The sequence below is a fragment of the Vespa crabro genome, chromosome 17 (genome assembly GCF_910589235.1).
Source record: "Vespa crabro chromosome 17, iyVesCrab1.2, whole genome shotgun sequence".
NCBI lineage: Eukaryota > Metazoa > Arthropoda > Insecta > Hymenoptera > Vespidae > Vespa > Vespa crabro.
This window is the reverse complement of record NC_060971.1, coordinates 4594993-4615825: the sequence shown is the minus strand read 5'-3', so window position 1 is coordinate 4615825 and position 20833 is coordinate 4594993. Positions and strand designations below refer to the sequence as shown.

The following is a 20833-nucleotide window of genomic DNA, read 5'->3' as shown; positions in this document are numbered from 1 at the left end:
TTCGATTTGTCGATGATCGATCGATTAATCGATCGAAAAATAAAAACGTTTTGATATTTACGAACATTACGATATCAGATCGAAAATTTCTATGAAGAACGTTCGGAAGGAACGAGATGAAGTCGAGATATTATTAAATGGGATGTTTGATCAAAAAAAAAAAAAAAAAAAGAAAAAAAAAAGTAAAAAAAGAAAAAAAAAAGAAAGAGAATCTCACGTGATAGGATAAAAGAAGTTACGATGGAAATAAACGTACGGTCGAGTAGTTGGTCTCTGACAATCAGGACAATGCGTCGTTCCGTAACTCTTTCTTTCTCTCTCTCCTTCTTTCTACGTGGGAACGCAACGATCCTTTTCTTTGGGATCGACGCACCATGTCTCGTTTCTAGTCACTCCCCGCTCTCTTTGTGCTCTAGCTAGTCGAGAGGTCCAGTGCTACTTATTCGAACGTTGAAGCTTTCACCCGAACGCCTGCCCGTAGAGAGACATATAGCTGAGAACAGTTTGCATTTATATATATATACATATAAATATATATATATATATATATATGTATATATGTACGTATGTATATGTACATAGATACACGAACGAAATAGATGTATGTCTCTTTATTGAACTTATCTCTTTCGTTCTGCAGACGCGATTCGAATTATGTATTGCAGTTTGCTCTTCTCATTCGTTATCCACGCCGTAGCTACGATTTCGTTCAAAGCCTTCTAATCTCTATACAGGCCTCTCGCGGTGGCACAATATCAGAAATAGGTTTGTTAAAATAAGCGTACACTCGATCGCGCATACCGTGCTTCTCCCAGGGACGTATTACGAATGGAGAGGGAGAGAGGGCAATCATCTAGAGATATACCTCTATATGTATCTTTCTCTCTTTTCCCTCTCTCTCTCTCTCTCTCTCTTTCTCTCTCTCTTTTATGCACACACACACACACATTCAGGCACATCAATATTATGTATTGGAATTGGTTGGGTCGAGCCAAGGAAAACTGTACACGCTTTTGCCCTTATCCAAGAACGAGGTCGATTCGTAATCAATAATAAGATTATAGTTACTCTCTCTTTCTCTCTCTCTCTCTCTCTCTCTCTCTCTCCTTTTCTTCTCTGTTGTTTGATTTTTCTGCAAGCTTTTTCATTTCTGTTAATAAAAAAAAAAAAAGTAAAAAAAGTATTTAAAAAAGCAGATCGAATAGATAGGATTAAGGAAATTTAAAGAACCTTGGGATTTAGGATGATTTATAAAGAAAACTCTATCGTGGTTATAAATTTAAAATTTGTACGACCAAAGGAGTATATCGGTTTGTCGAACGGCAATGTCAATATAATAAGCAAGGAAGCAAGGTTTTTCGTACGGTACTATTTACCAAATTGGCAAATATCATCGGGAATATATCGTCACTTTTTGATTGCGCACTTCTCTCTCTCTCTCTCTCTCTCTCTCTTTCTCTGCTCTCGCAGAGCGTGGCTACTTATTTGTCAAGGACGAAAGAGCACACACATCACCGCCACACGAATGCCTCAGAACTTTATAGAAGAGAAGAAAAGAGGAGAGAAGAGAAGAGAAGAGAAGAGAAGAGAAGAGAAGAGAAGAGAAGAGAAGAGAAGAGAAGAGAAGAGAAGAGAAGAGAAGAAATTATGTCAAAGTGGCCAGCACATTATAAATTCACCTTGGCGGCGCTGGCACGTATAGGAAATCGCGCACGCTGAATTTTTTATGTTAACTTCTCGACTATGATAGCAGCGAATCTCTTTCCTATCTAATGCAAATAAGAAATAAAGAAAGATCTTCTCGATCCGTGAAAATATATATATATATATATATATATATATATATATATATATATCGTATAAGTAGAGGAAGTTTAAAAGAAACGCATGAGAAAACAATAACGATATCGATCTTGGTTCCCTGAATTTCTCGGTAGATTCCATCGACGTGTGATAGCCTATTTACGGATACGCACACCCACCCGTACAGTAGTTTCTATTTTCGATTCTTCACGGCAATAGCGTACTACGAATACGCGCTCGCGAAAGAAGTCTTTCTTTCCCACTTTCGTCGAATGCCGACAACAATGTCCGAACGTATTGAGAATCTTTATAATTTCTACTAAGCAAAATATGGAAATGACGTTATTTAAAAGAAGAAAGAAAGGTGCGGTTCGTGATGGTCGTTGCGCAAAAATGAAAGAAAAAACGAACAAACGAACGGACGAAAAATGGATTCCAATTTATACAGATATAATTCGTCGTGTTCAGGCTTACATTACGAAACGATTTGTTTTGCCGATTAGGAGAAGGAGGATTTGCTAGCTCGCTCGCTCGCTCGTTCGTTCGTTCGTTCGTTCGTTCGTTCGTTGGTGACGATATGCGTCGTTGACATCGTCATCGTCGTTTCTGCTCTTCTCCATCGTTACATCGATGACTACATGACAATGAAGGACAACCTTCGTACATTATATTCCCACGTGCGCGTTCAAGGTGAAGCATAATTAAATTTTCATAATTGCCTGATTGCATAATAACCGAGTGCGAATGCTTCGAACAAATTCGAAAGAAGCGCCGCGCGGCAACGGTCCCGCTCTGATTGGTTGAGGTTAAGCGACGATTCGATTGGTCGAATCACTTGGCAACCGGGTAACGCGCGCGTGGCGACTTTGAACGAGAGACTCGATTGTATATTTGCGACGCCTGTTAGCCAAGCCAAGTCAAGCCAAGCCAAGCCAAGCAACCAACCAACTAACCAACTAACCAACCAACCAACCAACCAACCAACCAACCAACCAACCAACCCTGCTCTTATTCATTCACACCGCGTGTGTGTATTAACCGTTTCTCTTTCTCTCTCTCTCTCTCTCTCTCTTCCTGGTGCGCGCGTGCCGCGTTACGCGCGCACGACATTACTGCGCAGACTCGAACGCCGATCATCGCAAACGGGAACGCGCGTTTTATGCCCGTTTAACGACTCTTTTCCGCGATATAGCAGAACGTAAAGTCTGATCTAATTTGAACTCGGCAAGATTGTGCGATTCTACAAGCGCGACCTATTTAAGAAAATCTCTAATGTCTGTACGCACAAATATAATTTCTTTTTCTATTCTCTCTCTCTCTCTCTCTCTCTCTCTCTCTCTCTCTCTCTCTCTCTCTCTCTCTCTCTCTCTCTCTCTCTCTCTTTTTATTCCGATCATTAAAAGAATGCGTTAAATAAAACATAACGTAAGTAACGCCGTCGTAGTTTTTGTCGAATACACATGTATGTACGAATGAAGAACGATCGGCGGCCGCAGGCGATCGCGCGTAGCAAGGTCGAGTCTCACCTGATCCGTGAAGACCGTCTATCAGCTGTCATAATACTTGATCGCACGCTTACCCGTCAGAATTGTTGATCGTCCGCTGTCGTTCGTCTTTCGTCGTTCGTCGTTCGTCTTCGTTCGTGTGAAACGTAGAATGTAGAACGCGTGAACGCGCGCGCACGCTCGCACCCAGAGACATACAAAACTCTCTAAGAAGAAACGACGATGTTATCTCATATCGCGAGTCTCTTATCGTAACCCGCGACTGAATTCTTTTACAAATTGTTTTAGATATCCTACATTCGCCAAAAGAAGAAAAAGAAAAATAAAGGAAAAGACCAAAAAAAAAATATATATATATATATATATATATATAGTCGCACGTTTTAGACATAATGAAAAATCTTTTTATAAATAATATATATACATGTATGTATGTATGTATGTGTATATGTATGAATGTATGTAAAGACGCCTCGTCGTCGACTGAATAGTAAGAAAAGCTTATACCTCTAGTACTATATTTATTATTACTACATACGCGAGATCAAGAGTAGCTTTATTGCATTGTTTACATTTGGCTTAATCAAGAAATCATCGTGACTGAAATCGTTCCGCGAGTTATAACGATCTTATTGTTGAAAGATATGTTTTGAATTTTTCAATGTTCGCGCGCTTACTCATACATCAGCGATGCGTCGTAGATCATCGATTTCCTTGAAGGATCTTCGTCTCGAACGCGTGGCTTCTTTTCTATCAACTCTCGACAACCTTGACACATATAGATTCCTCCTCCTTTCTCCTCTTCCTTCTCCTCCCTCTCTTCTTCCATAATCTATACATTATCGTCCGATAATCATATCAAATGTCTACGACACTTGCATTCGTTTTTTTTCTTGCTCCCCAGTCAGCAGGAAACGAGCAGATATATGTGTGGGTATGTTTGTATATGTGTGGTGCATGTACGTGTATGTGTATGTATGTTTGTATTATTTTGGTATCATGCGAGAAGTTATAGACGCCCCTGTATATTCTCTTCGACTTCCTTGTTTCTCTTCTTATACGTTCTCTCTTTGCATATTCATATTATATGTATATATGTATATATATATATATCCAAAGATATATGCATAGATATATTTTTTTTATGTATAATATCAACATTAAGGAACTACAAAAGGATAAAGAAAAACTACAGACTGGTTGCATGTAGTTTCCTCTTTAAAAGCAGATATAAACGACATTAATCGGATTCGTTAAACTCTCTCTATCTTGATAACGTGATCTGAAAGAAATGTAAAAAAAAAAAGAAGAAAAAAAGAAAAAAAAAAGAAAAAAAAGAAGAAAAAAAGAAAGAAAAAAAAATTAACAAAAAATTTGAGACAAAAAAAAATACAATTTTACGGGAAACTTATTTAACGCGAAACGGGAGGAGAAATCCTTTTGGACTTTCTTCTCTCTGTCTCTCTCTCTCTCTCTCTCTCTCTCGTAGAGTAGGATAAAGTCCTATAGCTTATGGTATCGCGATTTAACGACAATTTTACGCGGATGATTTCGATTTGTTTTCACGCCCATAAAAGGCCGGGACAAAGAATCATTGTTCCGTGTCACTCTTGCCTGCCTTTATCTCGTACGGTGCAGGATATATTGCTGTAAGAGACACACAACGTTGAATCGAGTGATATTTATGTAACGGTCAAAGGGGTTAAGCGTTCTGGGAAAGTTTCCAGAGCAGCGATTGGCCGACGGCTTCCGCGATTTCGTCATCGACCAATCAACGCCCCGCAAATACAACTTTCTCCCGAATCCTCCGACAGGACGAAACTTTTTTATTCACTTATTCTTCCTCTATTTCGTTAATAATAATAACGCATAATATCTTTTTTTGTATGCAACGATAATGTATATAACTTGCGTCATAGAGAGAGAGAGAGAGAGAGAGAGAGAGAGAGAGAGAGAGAGAGAGAGAGAGAGAGAGAGAGAGAGAGAGAAGGGGGGTAGGAGGGAGGGGGAAGGGGAAAAAAAAGAAAAGGAAAAATTTTCCTGTTTGAAATGGGAAGAAAAATATCACGATAAAAATGTGCAATCGTTAACAAGTACTCGCCGACCGATTGGCTTCTTGCCAACTAAAGATCTCTCGACATTGTTTCAAACGCATTTCGGAAGCTATATACCAATAACATTTCTGTATTTAGTAGATTTAGTATTTTCAATAACACAGAGAAATCAATTCTCACCACACATACCTTAACAGATATTACGTCAACGTTTTTAATTGTTAATAAATTGCTTCCGTCATATCTCGAGACGTTCAATCGAAAGCAAAAAAAAGATCGTTCATTTTTTATGATTCACCTTTGCCCGACCACCACCACCACCACAGCCACCATCCTTCACCCTCACTAACATCATTATGAATTATTATTAATTATCCTATGTTTATCTTTTTTTCTTTTGTTTTTATCACGTTAATTTCGACGTTTGCTAATAGGTTTAAAAATATTATGGATAAAATGAAATTTCGAAAGAAATGCATGAATATATTACTTATATTTATATATATATATATATATATATATATATATATATATATATATAAATCCTACAAAAGGTGTCTCTTATATATATTCGAATTATCGTAAATTTAGTCTTTTCTATTTTAAGGTCGTAATATCGCGATAAATATGAAAGACCGGAAGTTTTTCATATAATCCCACCATAATGGATATATACGATTTGATTAATCAACCAATCTGTTACAAATCTTTTTCCTATACTTAAATTTGTACAAAGATAAAGCACGCATGCCAGAAAGATTTGCTTATTTTTTTTTAAGTATGGTACGGTGGACGTCACGTTGAGAATTTTTTTTATTTGCCTCAACGAGCAGAAATGTGTGTGTGTGTGTGTGTGTGTACGTGTGTCGTAATCATGACAGCAAAGTCTCGGACGGTGAAAAAAGAGGGAATGCATCGTTAATTCTTATATTGGTTATAAGAAGATTTATTTATTCGTTAATTAATGTTGTCAAAATCGATGGTAAATTCGTTTAAAGTTCGAAATTCAATAAAATCGATCATTGTTAACTACGATTAAATGATTTATCATTTTGCATATGAATTTTAACTCGTATACAAAAATTGAAATCGTATTTGTTTCTTTCTCTTTCTTCTTTTCTTTTGTTTCTTTTTTTTTTCCTTTTTTTCTTTTACGACGTATTTTCTACATGTCGTAATTATTAGATCGTCATAGAATTGTTTTAAAATCGGACTGTGATCCTTACATAATGACAATACTATGTAAACCGTCAGATTATATAATCTATTTGTTCTGCTATTATTCTTATTATGAATATCCATCGACGACGACAACGACGACGACGACGACGACGACGACGACGACGACGACGACGACGGTAGTCCTTGCAAATGTCAAAGGATCCAAAGAATCCAAGAAAGCTATCTATCTCGATGTTTGAAATATTTCAAGATTGTTCTTAAAGTTATTTTTATGTCGAAATTTTAATTTATGATATATGTATGCCGTAAAGAAAATTTGTCTTCTTCGTCAACTCTTATATCAACTTGCTTATTAATCAATATAATTGTTTTGACAATAATAAAATTCAATCCATTTGTTCTTTAAATATTCTCTTATATTTATAAAATCGATCGAATAATAGAAGGAAAATTTATTGTTACAAGAACGAGATATCCCTCTCTCTCTCTCTCTCTCTCTCTCTTTTTCTTTCATCGAAAAGCGGAAGGAATTAGTGAACAAGAAAAGAAACAAGTCTCGAATTTTACTACAGGGTAATGCTGCGGTCTTTCATCGTGCTATACTCTCCGTCAAAATTTTCGCCTCTTTATCTGCCAGAAGCAGATGTTATTTCCGTTCTTACGCGCGACTAACCTTATGGGGCACACGTGTCACACGCCACACTGTATGTATATATGTATGTATGTGCAACAACAATTTTAAATACACGTCGAAACTATACTATGCTGATCTAAATAATATCCATTCGATGATATAGATTAAGATCTCTAAATGAAAACAGGAATAATATTGATTTTAGAATTATTTCCCAACTGCATCTTAATGCAAAATAATAAGAGAGATTAATTATCACCGAAACTAATTTCAAAATTTCTCAATGATTACTTGCCTTTTATCTATGCTTGTGTGTGTGTGTGTGTGTGTGTATCTGTAACGTAAATAAATGTATAAAAGCATGATTGATACATGCACATTTATACGTACGTATATATATTAAGTACGTACTAGAAAGATCGACGTTCGAATTATTCTACCGTGAAAGAAGGAAGGAAGATAATGCGATAAAATAAAAGGATACTTGTGCGCTTGCGCCGATAATAAACATTCAGTGACGTTTATCGCGTTAGAGAAGCGTTTGTTAAAGCGACGAATCGTCGGAGCTCTCCAAGCGTGTGGGTATATATATATATATACACATATATAATAATAGTATATATATATACACACATTACATACATGCGTACATAAGTTCGTTATCGTATTGTACGTACGTCGAGATTAAAGTTCATCGATTGTCGCCGTCTTCTCGGCATTTAAAGAGACTCGTCAAACTATCGTATCTATGAGAATCGTTCATTTCTAAAATTTATTTATATCTAATAACTAAAATATATATATATATATATATATATCGTGCATGCATACGATTATTCGATGTCATCGTCATCGTCATCGTCGTCGTCGTCGTCGTCGTCGTCGTCATCATCGTTGTTGTCGTTGTTGTCGTTGTTGTCGTCGAGGCCACTAGACTGTACAATCATATGTACGCGCGCACACTCCTGCGGTTCACACTGTCGCTCGACCTTTCGAACGGCGCGAAAAAAATCTATCCCGGTTGCCGCCACCTCGAAATGCCACGAGTATTTGTTGCGAATGACAGAATCCTCTCAACTTGAAAGACCGAAAGAGAAAGAGAGAAATGGATATGGTTGATCGAAAGTAGCAAGTAGGAATTAAGTTGGCTTAGATAATCCAACAATGATTCTTCTTTTATGAGAAGATACGAACAAGACCGGCCATCATCTTTTCGTAATATATTGATTCTTTATAAACCGTGTTGAACAAAATGATGACGAATAAGATTTTACTAATATATTTCTTGAAAGTATCAACATTATACATAATAGAAAGAATAAAATTATTTTTCGCGCATATAATGTTATTAGTTTAATATAGAGAATACAAAAGCTCGTAAACGTTTCTAGGCAAGGCACCTGCGGTTAAGCGCTTGTTTTCTCAGGAGTTGAGCGTATTTACGTACGTATTGTTGCTTGGACAAGAAATAGAGAGAGAAACCAACATGCCCGAGTATGTTGGAGATAATAATATGGATCTTCGTGATCTCTGGCGAGTTAGAACGTACTATAATGTGATTCCAAGCCCTACAAGATACCAAACTCTTCTACGTGTATCCGTATTTGTCGAAATTTTAACATTATTATCTGAAAATCATTGTAAGAAATCGTAAGATTATAATTATCTATAAGCATAAATCAATTTTAACTATTAAAATCGTTAATACCTTTACACCCATTCGTTATCTTTCTCTCTCTCTCTCTCTCTCTCTCTCTCTCTCTCTCTCTCTCTCTCTCTCTCTCTCTCTCTCTCCCTCTCTTTCTTTACTATAGCAAGAGTAGAACGGGTGTAAATCGTGAGTAGAAAAGTTATTATTATATGCCTATCGTATCGATGCACTCATTGTTAGGACACGTGTCGTCGTCGCCCCGCACGATTCCAGTTACGGACATATAACCGGTTTTAGGAAGGCACACCACACCCGATTTTCATATTGACCCCGAGCACTGTTTCTCCTTCATCGATTCGAATCGACGAATCTCATCTTCCCCTCAGAACGCGTCTCCACCACGAAATGGAGAAGAAGAGAAAGAAAGAAAGAAAGAAAGAGAGAGAGAGAGAAGAGAAAGAGAGGGGAACAATGATGAACCAAAAAAAAAAGAGAGATAAAGAGAGAGAATAAGAGAGTGAGACAGACGCAAAAAAATGCTTTTGTCTCTAGCAGATACGTACGTCCAAAAATAACGATAACGATGGAGGAGATCAAAGCCCCTGCGAAAGCGTCGTCAGCGAGACTTTTACGAATGAGAAAGAGAAGGATGATGATGATGATGAGGAGGAGGAGGAGGTGGAGGAGAAGGTGGAGGAGAAGGTGGAGGGGTGGAGGGGAGAAGGAGAATAGAGAAAGAAAGAGAGAGAGAGAAACATCTCTTTCTCATCCTGGATCGCTTTCGCGCCATGACGACCTCGGAGCGAACACTCTTGTTTACGTGTCGCGACACGGTGTCTTCTCGGCATTCGAGAGTCTCTCGAATCCTCGTTTCCATCCTCCATCTCCTCCTTCTCCTCCACCTTCTTCTCCATCTCCATCTCCTCAATCTCCTTCTCAAGTTGTCCTGATTTTAGTGAAGTGTTGCGATCGGCATCCGCCGTTCATTCTCTTTCTCTTTCTTTCCCTCTCGTCGCCCATGAGGAGCACGCGCTCACGTCCGCCTCTCCCACTCGTGTTCACCTCAAACAGAGTCGAGGATCTTTTCTCTCCCTCTCTCTCCCCCCCCCCCTCTCTCTCTCTCTCTCTCTCTCTCTCTTTCTGTTCGCGTGGCTAACGCCGATCTTCACCGATCTGCGCCGAGACATGGCTATTATATGTCTCGGCCGTGAAAGAGTAGAATCCATTTTATATATCCCTTGAAATACGAATACTCTCTTTCTCTCTCTCTCTCTCTCTCTCCCTCCCGTTTCTCTCATAGTAATCGCTTCGATTTTTATTATTTTATCCTTTGAAAATCGCGCGCATTCTAACATCTAGCTACTTCTATCACGGTACGATATACACATATGTATAATATGTAGAGATTCCTATTTCGAGAAATCTCGAAACTCTCGAAAATTGGAACGAAAGGAAGAATCCGTGCGCTTCTCTCGTAGAACTGGATCTACTTTCGAATGGCCTCGTTACGCGACAATGAGCTCCCAACGATGAATGTATGAGTCCGTCGTCTTGTATATAGTGTGGTGTGTGTGTATATATATATATATATATATGTGTGTGTGTTTGTGTATGTGTGCATAAATACATACTTATATACACACATATAAACACGCACATATTCATACATAAATTTTACGCTCTCGTAGGATTCATTTCTCGCGCCCTTCGTCCCGTTGTTTCCTCCTCCTTGTTACTTCGAGATATTTCCACGGTACCAAAAACGAGACGTTTCGAAGTATAACTCTAAAAGGGTTATAATATTTCTTTCTGGATAATAATCGAAGAGGAAGGAGTTTTATATATTCGTTTATCACGTATTTAGAAGAGGAAATAATCGATGCTTAATGCCCTTAAAAGTTCGTTCAGCTGGTTCGCGACCTCGAACGCTTTTTAGCAGCCCCCATCATATTGGGGCTCTCTTCTCTTCGTTTTACTGCTGTTGCATCCTCTCCTTTTCTCTCTCTCTCTCTCTCTCTCTCTCTGTTTCTCTCTTTCTCTCTGTCTCTCTAAGAGAAACCACGTTGCGTCTCGTCGTCGTTCTTTCTTTCTCTCGGTGCCGAGCGCAAGCTGTGTAGGGCCTTTTGTTGCGTGCCGAGTAGGCTCTAGTTGACGAAATATTGACATCCGAGAATAGAAACCCGTTGTGGGCTGCTTTACCGAGGGGTTCGCCACCGGATGGGGGAAGAAGGAAGGGAAGAAGAAGGGAAGAAAGAAGGAACAACGTTCGACCGAAGTGGAGAGTGTATGTGTATGAGAGAAATAGAGAGACAGAGAGAGAGAGAGAGAGAGAGAGAGACGAATGGAGGTTCGGTTAGGTCGCTCTTGCATTGAGCACGAATTTAAAGGGGGTGGGACGAGGATGACGTCAACCTCGGAAACTCTCCCTCTCCACGTGCTATATCGGGACGCGTACGCTACGTATGTAAATATATATATATATATATATATATATATATATATAGTATGTACATATATACATTTATATATGTGCTCCCGTGCGTACTACACTCATATATGTATATGCACGTACACCCGTCTCTCACGACCTATTGAATTCCCACGAGAGGCTATTATTCTGGATTTGTTTTTGTTCGATGCGTCGTAATCGCATCTCGAGAAAGACGACGATGCTTCGAAAGTTCTCTTCTTCGATCGTGTTTTCTCTAATATATCTTTTCTTCCGGAAGGAAACATTTAAATATCGACTTATAAGATTTCTATCTTATCGACGATAAAAGCCATCTCGCGGTTGTGAATTTTTTTTATCGACGTAACTGAACAAATTAAATTTTCTTTTTATATATGATTATTAAAAATTTATAAAAAAAAAAAGTTTAAATAACCTGATTAAACTTAGGTAAAAATGTCTTACATACTGCCTGGCAGGACGCTCGCACGCTGTGTTTATAGCGGCGGTGTGTGAATAGCGAGCACGTGTATTTCCCACAGAAAGGCAATGGGGGCTACGTGCTATGGTGTGGTGTGGCCAGCTGGAAGTATCAACGGTTTGACGCGGTTCGTTCACTCGTTCCGTCCTTCCTACCTACCTAAACTTCATTCATTTTGTCGAACGAATTCTTCGGGTATCCTTGCGCTAACCCTTCCACTAATCCTTGTACTTTCTAGCGGGATGAAAGATTACTGATTTAATAACATGATGCTTACTTTTAGCATAGGATATTAAAAATTATCGCTTAAATGACAGCGACTAGTGTTTATTATTACACGGTCACAAATTGTTACAAATTACAATACATACCTGTTAGTATGATAAAATAATCGTTGAGGAATATTATGTTTTAGAATTTCTGGAAGGCATTTGAACGTTCCTACTCCTCAACGCGGAAGGTCGATATTTTTTCAAGGGTTGGTAACTATATAATTATCAAAAACGGCGGCGATCGGCGTTGGGGTGCAACCCGTGCTATCATCCGGCTATCATAACACAGTGCCACCTCAGAGCGGGGGTGGTGGTTCGACATTTAGTGCCGCGGCGATGGTGGCAGCTGCCACCGCTACGGCCACCGCCACTGCCAGCGTGGTGGCCATGCAGGACCGCCAAGATATCCCCGCACAATTTAATCAGGTAAACTTTCATACGATGCGTGCAAAATGATAAGTTTAAAAAATAAATGATTGTCAACATATAACAATTTCCTATGTTCATTGTTATAGATGCAAAGCCAACATGGGATACCCCATCAAACGTACAACACAGGGTACGCCCAAAGAGGACCAATGGCAGGAATGGGGCCAGTTGGGATGAGCAACTTTAACGGCATGGGCACTATGAGCCCAATGCATTCTATGAATTCCATGAATTCGATGAACAGTATGAGTGGGATGAACACGATGAATCCTATGACAATGGGAGGTATGAACGGCATGAATGGCATGAACGGCATGAACGGCATTAATGGTATGAGCGGTATGAACGGTATGAACGGTATGAATCCCATGAGCTCCATGAGTAACATGGGTAACATGGGAATGAACAACATGATGGGACCTAACAACATACAGATGAATAAGATGCAGGTAATTCTTCGCTACTTCTTTTCTACTTAATGCTAAGTAAAAACGATGATAATGATGACGATGATTATAAATACCTATAATTCATCTGTTACTCAGGCGCAGCCTCTTCAAGGATATCCAAGAAGATTAGCACCATATCCTAATCCAGCCATACATATGGCGCAAAAGAGACAGCAGGGACCTTATGCTAATCCTAATCCTGCGGCGATGCAGCCAGGTTTTAACAATATGCCAACGACACAATATCCAAATAATTATCCAGCTACGGCAAGACCAAACTTCCAACCTCAGTATCAACCGATGCAAGGCATGAATCCCGCCGCGGCTGGTTTTGGACCTAATTCTATGATACGTGGTAAGTTCAAATACTAAATTATTTATCTCTACATTAGAGAAAATTTCTTTCGAATATTTATAATGATAAAATGAAATTTGTGCTTACCATTAAATAACATATTTTAAAGGGACGAACATGAGGCAAACAACGCCATCGTATAATACGGCGTCGCAAGCAGCAGCAGGCCAATATTATAATGGCAATGGTGTACCAGTTAGTATGGGACCCACCACAGTAGGGAACCAATTCGTCGGTCATCAACAAAATGCAGCTTATGGTGGTGGACAATCTTCGTACGGAGCTGCTGCTGCTGCTGCTGCTGCGGCCACAAGTCAATACCAACAGGATGTGGCGTCGATGAGAACGACAGGGGCAGCGAACCTGAATTATCAACATAGTCCTATACCTGGTAATCCAACTCCTCCATTAACGCCAGCGACTAGTATACCACCTTACATCAGTCCAAATCCGGACATTAAACCAAATTTCAACGAAATCAAATCGCCTGTCAATATACAAAGTAAATACATACAGTATATATGAGATGATAAAATATAAATACTTTAATTATAATGCATACGATACCTAATAATGAATCTTCTTGTTCGCAGAAGACGATGAATTAAGATTAACATTCCCCGTGAGAGACGGTATTATTCTTCCACCCTTCCGCTTAGAACATAATTTGGCTGTAAGCAACCATGTTTTTCAACTGAAATCTACGGTTCATCAAACGTTAATGTGGCGATCCGACTTGGAGCTACAGCTTAAATGTTTCCATCATGAAGATAGACAGATGAATACAAATTGGCCTGCAAGTGTTCAGGTTTCTGTCAATGCAACGCCCCTCGTTATTGATCGTGGCGAAAACAAGACATCCCACAAGCCTCTTTATCTAAAGGACGTGTGCCAACCGGGAAGAAATACTATACAGATTACAGTATCCGCATGCTGTTGTGTAAGTATTAAAAAAGAAAAAGTATTTAAAAAAAAAAAGTATTAAAAAAAAAAAAACATAGATATGTGTAGCATTGGCATTTAAATATTTTTAGTTTGTACATTATTAATATAAATGTTTATTCTCATTTACAGTCACATCTATTTGTTCTTCAATTAGTCCATCGACCAAGTGTACGTAGCGTTCTGCAAGGTTTATTACGCAAGAGATTACTTACTGCAGAACATTGCATAACGAAAATCAAAAGAAATTTTAATAATACAATTTCGAGTAACGGCATCCAATCCGAGAAAGATGTCGTGGAACAAACAGCACTTAAGGTAAGAATATACTTCGTTAAATATTTTTATATTAACTTATGAACCTGTAAAAATGTTATATCATCATTATATCATCCTTTTACAGGTATCTTTAAAATGTCCTATAACTTTCAAACGTATTACACTGCCAGCGAGGGGACACGATTGCAAACATATACAATGTTTCGACTTAGAGTCTTATCTGCAATTAAATTGCGAACGGGGTTCATGGAGGTGTCCTGTGTGCACGTAAATATCTAGAAATCAAATCGTTATTAATTACCAATATGTAAAAAAAGAATATATGTTATTATTAATAATGTCATTATTTTAATTTTACAGAAAACCAGCTCAATTAGAGGGTTTAGAGGTCGATCAATATATGTGGGGAATTCTGAATACTCTGAATACCGCAGAAGTAGAAGAAGTAACGATAGACTCTGCGGCGAATTGGAAACCTGCTAAGAATTTAGCCAACATTAAGTCAGAAGAGGAAAATGATTGTAAAAGAATGACGAAAGCTATGTCACCTGGAAGTATGAATATGCCCACAATGAATAATTGGGACATGAATCAAGCTATGAGCCCCTATATACCACCGGACATGAGTAGCATAGTTAGCGGCTCGATGATGAACAACACGTCGTCCACTTACGCGAATAATAATATCAATCACCGAAATTCATCTGGTGGATCGTTCGATATAAATCCTGGAACGAATAACTCAACCAATAACGATTATAGCAGCGGAACGGGACCTCTTACTCATTTGAACGAATCAGTGAATTCCTTGGATCCCCTTAATGCTATGGAAAAATCATTAAATGATCAGGTATATTCCCTAGATATAATAGACTGAATTTAATATAAATAAATAAATCCTCCCCCATACGATTTATTCGTATTTTATTTTGTGATGATAGATGCCGCACACACCACACACACCTCATACGCCTCACACACCCCACACACCTGGTGGTGGTAATAGTGGTCCACCAAGTGTTCCTCCTGCATCTCAGGAATCTACAGGAAACCATAATACGTCTGGTAATACGAGTACAAATATAAATACTGATACCGCGGACATACCATCAGACTTAAATTTCGATCCAGCTGCGGTTATAGATGGCGAGGGTACTGGTCAAGAAGCATTGAATGTAAGTATTAAATAATATATAAATATATAATATATTGTATATACTAGATAATTAGTGAATTATTGATATAAAGTGATATAAAATGAATGCAAAATATCATGACCTAATTTTTTTTTTCAATCTCTTTTTTTTTTTTAGCTCTTGCCAGACAATGTCGTAGATCCAATGGAACTGCTCTCATATTTAGATCCGCCTGATCTAAATACTCCACCTAGTAGTGGAGCAAGCAGTGGAAATCCCTCATCGAGCGACGACATATTGGCACTTTTCGAATAAGATCTCAAGAAACTATACTTCTTCATAATGAAATAATCAAATTATGATCCCAAAATCAGAGGTGTGCGATCACCAAGTTAGCATCTTACTGAAAAATAAATAAAAATTCCGATTTATACGACGAAATTCGTATATGAGGGATATAAGAAATGTGTTGGGTTCACAGTGGGTGCTCTCACCTAATCAATGGTACAAACAATCTTAGCTCTAATTGTAATAATTCCTATTGAAAAGAGTTAGGGCATATGACTAGGGTAATGATGACTTTTAACATTAGTACAGCAAACACGATAATTAGTGCTTGTCTGTAAAGATTTTATTGCATGGATGGGTACAGCATACTTGAACTGATATGCTAGTTCTGGTGAGCAAATGTTCCATTGTATTTATCGATGAAATTATACGAATCGATTGAAATTAAATGGTACAATATAATAATTCCAGGAATGCAATAAGGACTTTATAGACAAATAATAGAACGAGATTTTATTACAAGATGTAAATGTTTATCAATAACTATTGATAATTTTGTGAAATATTCAAGTTCTTTTTTTTTTTATTTTTGTTTTTGTTTTTTTTCTTTGTTTTCTTTTGTTTTTGTTTTTTTTTTTTTTTTTTTTTTTGGACTACTGATCTTGCTTCGATATAAATTTAAATGTTTGCTCATTGGAACACATCGTGCCACTTCAAATGTTTTTTAACATTTTGAAGTTTCCCTGCATTATCGTCTTTACATAAAAGATCGGTCTACTCGCGTTCAAGGCTATGATGGACCTACATCACAACAGAATTATAATGTAAATGTACAGTACCTCTTGTAAATAAGTTTTAATCCAATTAGATAATACGTTCATCTGTTGTGAACTACCCTGCTTATTAATGGATATAGCGCATATAGTGTTCCTCTCCATTAGATAAATAGTAGCAACAGATGGGAATGAATAATTGAAGGGGATATTGGGCTTCACACTGGAGACATAGACAATTATTCTTCACGATGTATCTCCTGAGAAAAAAATTTAAATCACATTAATGATTATGTGAGTCAAGACATATTATAAAAATGATTTTTCTTTTGTTTACTCTGAATATTACTTAATAGATTAAAATTTTTTATTCAATATCTAAAAGTAAACAGTTAAAAAAGTAAAAAGACTATGTCTTCTGTAGAAATACAAGAGAAACAACTAGATTCTAACATAAATTTTAATTTCGTTATTATTATTTTTATTATTATTATTTTTTTTTTATTATTAGCTTATTAGTATGTATTTTGTTATAAAATATTTTTTTTTATTTGACTTGATGAACATGAATCAGATAATCATTAAAGAAATTAGTATGAATCATAAAAGTTAATAAATCTATTATAAACTTGTACGTATAAAACTTGACTCAATATTAGGACCTTAAAATTCATTGAAAAAAAAAAAAAAAAAAAAAAAAAAGTAAAAAAAAGTAAAAAAAATGAACAACTTTAAATGACAAAAATGTGAAAAGAGTGATATACTTAAAATAAAATATCTTTGAATCCTAGTATTAATCTAAGCGTATTGCAAGTATTAATAAAATATATCTCTGAAGATACATCAAAATTTAGAAACAATTTGCATATATAGAGTTTATTTTCACATTTCTGTAATGAATGTCTGCATTCAAGAAGAGTTTAAATTTATTTTGAAGTTTTCTTGATATTGTGATAATACATATTGCATACTAAATAATTAATTATTAATACATAATAAATAATACAAAATGTCAAATATGTAAAAAGGTCAATTAGGAAACTAATGTAAATAACTAGAAAAATACATCCTGAAACAATGATGTGTAATCAAATTTTTTTTAAGCGGTACTGAATCAAATAACATTGATGAAATAAATATATATCATATATAACACATCTATGTAAAAAGGGGCTGAAATATTATTATTGATATATAAAAAGCAATGATCAATATACGAAAATAAGCTCTATATAATCGTTCGCACAAATATTGAGCTAATTAATTTGTTTTGTTTTCCTTCAAAGTGACATCAGTTGTATCTGCCTGAATAAGATACTGCCAGAGTGATACCGCCCACAATTTCCCCGCTTATGTAGTGGTTATTACATTTGTATCTTTTGTGATTGAAAAAAAAAGAGAAAATATACTTAAAGTGATTCATGTAGATTATACAAATTTTATATAAAAGTGTATTTATGATATATATTATCACACAAGGAAGAATTAGATGCGGTAAAGTTTCTATTCGTATAACTACTACAACATTATTGAAATTAGATTTTAATATTACTTAATTAAGTGCGACTATTGTATAATATTTGTATATATGGTAAATAGAATAATAATATAAGTAAAATGGCAGATACTTACTGGCCAATTATAATAGTAAAAGAATGATTATCTTAATTATTTCTCAGAACCAAAACAAGGAAAAATCGTATGAGAATACCCTATATTAGAGAATATAACATGTACATGACTGCAGAATAATTATTCGTACAGTCAGTTTTTGTACTGTTATTTCTAATAGGATTATTACCTACTTATTAAAGACCTAATTACCTAAAGAAGTTTATTCAAACTATAAGCTTTACTTAGGATTGCCAAGAAGTAGCATACGCAACGTCAATGCGATTGTACATAGGCAACATCTACCTATACCTACCTAGAGTAATATCCTAAAATACACACTACATGGTCTTGTTTCTTAAGAGACGCAGAGATTTATATACAACTGCACTATATGCAGAAATTTATATATATACATAGAAAATGAAAAAAAAGAAAAAAAAAGAAAAAAGAAAAGAAAAAACGACTACTGTTTTGAATTCATTATTAATTTTAATACAACTTTTGAAAATCAAACAAATTGGCTTTCATGAAATCTGTTTTATAATTACAAACAAAGGGCACTGATTAATGTGCTTGTTCATATGAGTCACATTTGTTTGTAATTTCTATTGTGATGATAATTGGTAATATGATTTGTTATATATTTAAAAAAGAATGAAATTCTTTACGAAGAAAAAATTTATTTTATAGAAGAAAAAAAGAAAATACCTTATTGAAAATAAAATGGTTGCATTTGTGCTACGAATCTAGTTTACGTCACGTTTCAAATTGGCTTATACATACATATATGATATATATAGCCTCTTCGGTTCACGTATACAGAGAAATATTTTTGAGAACCTAAAATTTAGGTTATTAAAAATACGAAGAAACTTTTTTTTTTATACGAAAACTATATATTTTCTTTGTACAATTAAAATATAAAATAGTGAACCTTGAATCCTTTACGCTTTCCCTGCTCTCTATAATACAGTTACGACTAAAGTCAAATTAACTCCCGTTTATATTAAAAAAAAAAAAAAAAAAAAAAAAAAAAAAACAAAAAAAAAGAAAAAGAAAAAAGAAAAAAAATAAGAAAGAAAAAAAGAAAAAATTACCTGACAAATCAAATTATACGATTCTATTAAAAGAAGAAACAAAATGGAGGTTAAGATCTGCGCAATTAATAATTTTACAATTTTTTGACCATATATTTTATTTTTTAAATTAAATAATTTTTATATAGAAAGTTTCTTCATATTTTCAATAACACAAATTTTACGTCTAAATCTTAACAGTTACGTGTATACGTTTGAACTGAATATACTATATATATATGTGTGTGTGTGTGCGTTTATATATATAAATTAATTCGCGAGTACTTATTACTTCCAGGTCACACGATAAATCTCTACGACTCTAATATTATATACTCTTTATAAAATGTTAGAGGGCCTATATAATTTGATCTTATTGTGCATCACATGAAATTGTTCGATTAAAAAATGGTAAAAAAAAAAAAAAAAGAAAAAAAAAAGACATCAAATAATCGTTGCCTTTTCGGAGGCACTTGAAATACTTAAAACCAATTCGACATTGTATTTTCATGCGCTGTAACACAGTGGTACCGATGTATAGAAGAGAAAAAAAAAAGAAGAAAAAAGAATTAGACATTAAATACATACAGAATATTCCTTATAGCACCAAATAGAAAATGTTTGGAAAGGCCAAACGCATATAGGAACAGATCAATTAATAGGAATAGTAGATATCTCTTTACACTTCTTAAGCCATCTCCAAACAGAATCATATCAATATTATTTAGATCACGATAAAACCATTAATAAATACACACAAATTACGTGCATTTATTGAAAAATTTACCAAATAAATAAGAGGAATGCCTTGGGCAATCGGTACGAAATACTGTGGAATAATCAGTCTTACTCCCGAATACATACATCACTTACATACATACATACATACATACATACATACATACGTACATACATACATACGTAATAGTTACATACGTACATACATACATACGTAATAGTTACATACGTACATACATACATACATGCACATTAAAGAAATACTGTAATATCATTGGTTACATCGCCGTAAAAAAAAAAAATTTTAATATGTACACGAAGACCAGTTTATAACATGTATGAGAGATACACATTGTTTCTTAATAACAGTTAGGAACATTCAATAAAAAAGCCATAAAATATCGAACGTCTATGTCTTTTTTCTAAATTTTCGATCCATTTTAAGTTCTTTTTTTTTGTGGAAAGGAAAAAAGAATAAAAAAAAAAAAAAGAAACAAAAGAACAAACAAAAAGGAAAAAAGAAACCATCTTTCAAATCTTATCGATTCGGTATACTACGATAAAATATTTGTAACGACTTTTCAACGAGATTCTTTTAATATAATGTTTTCATAAATTTATACCTTATTATTTTTCAAGTTGCAACTCTAATTCGATTAAGAATATATTACTTATTGCAATATGTTTAACAAAAATATTACAATTTTACTTCACATCCGATTA

General features: G+C 35.5%; 1 protein-coding gene and 1 long non-coding RNA gene across 2 annotated transcripts in view; one reads left to right on the top strand and one right to left on the bottom strand.

The window, feature by feature from the left end:
- Positions 1–18338, top strand: part of LOC124430057 (zinc finger MIZ domain-containing protein 1) — a 22799-nt gene extending 4461 nt beyond the window's left edge. The window contains exons 2-11 of the mRNA XM_046976083.1: positions 12175–12457; positions 12547–12909; positions 13006–13264; positions 13374–13766; positions 13858–14204; positions 14339–14524; positions 14610–14752; positions 14846–15335; positions 15427–15660; positions 15799–18338. Coding sequence (XP_046832039.1) covers positions 12368–12457; positions 12547–12909; positions 13006–13264; positions 13374–13766; positions 13858–14204; positions 14339–14524; positions 14610–14752; positions 14846–15335; positions 15427–15660; positions 15799–15936 — 2643 coding nt within the window. The 5' untranslated portion in view covers positions 12175–12367 and the 3' untranslated portion in view covers positions 15937–18338. The remainder of the gene's footprint in view (positions 1–12174; positions 12458–12546; positions 12910–13005; positions 13265–13373; positions 13767–13857; positions 14205–14338; positions 14525–14609; positions 14753–14845; positions 15336–15426; positions 15661–15798) is intronic.
- Positions 16231–19385, bottom strand: LOC124430060. Its single transcript, XR_006943632.1, has 2 exons — positions 19231–19385; positions 16231–19136 (listed from the first exon to the last, which is right to left on the bottom strand). It is a non-coding gene; the product is annotated as an uncharacterized LOC124430060 (long non-coding RNA).
- Positions 19386–20833: the final 1448 nt, after the last annotated feature.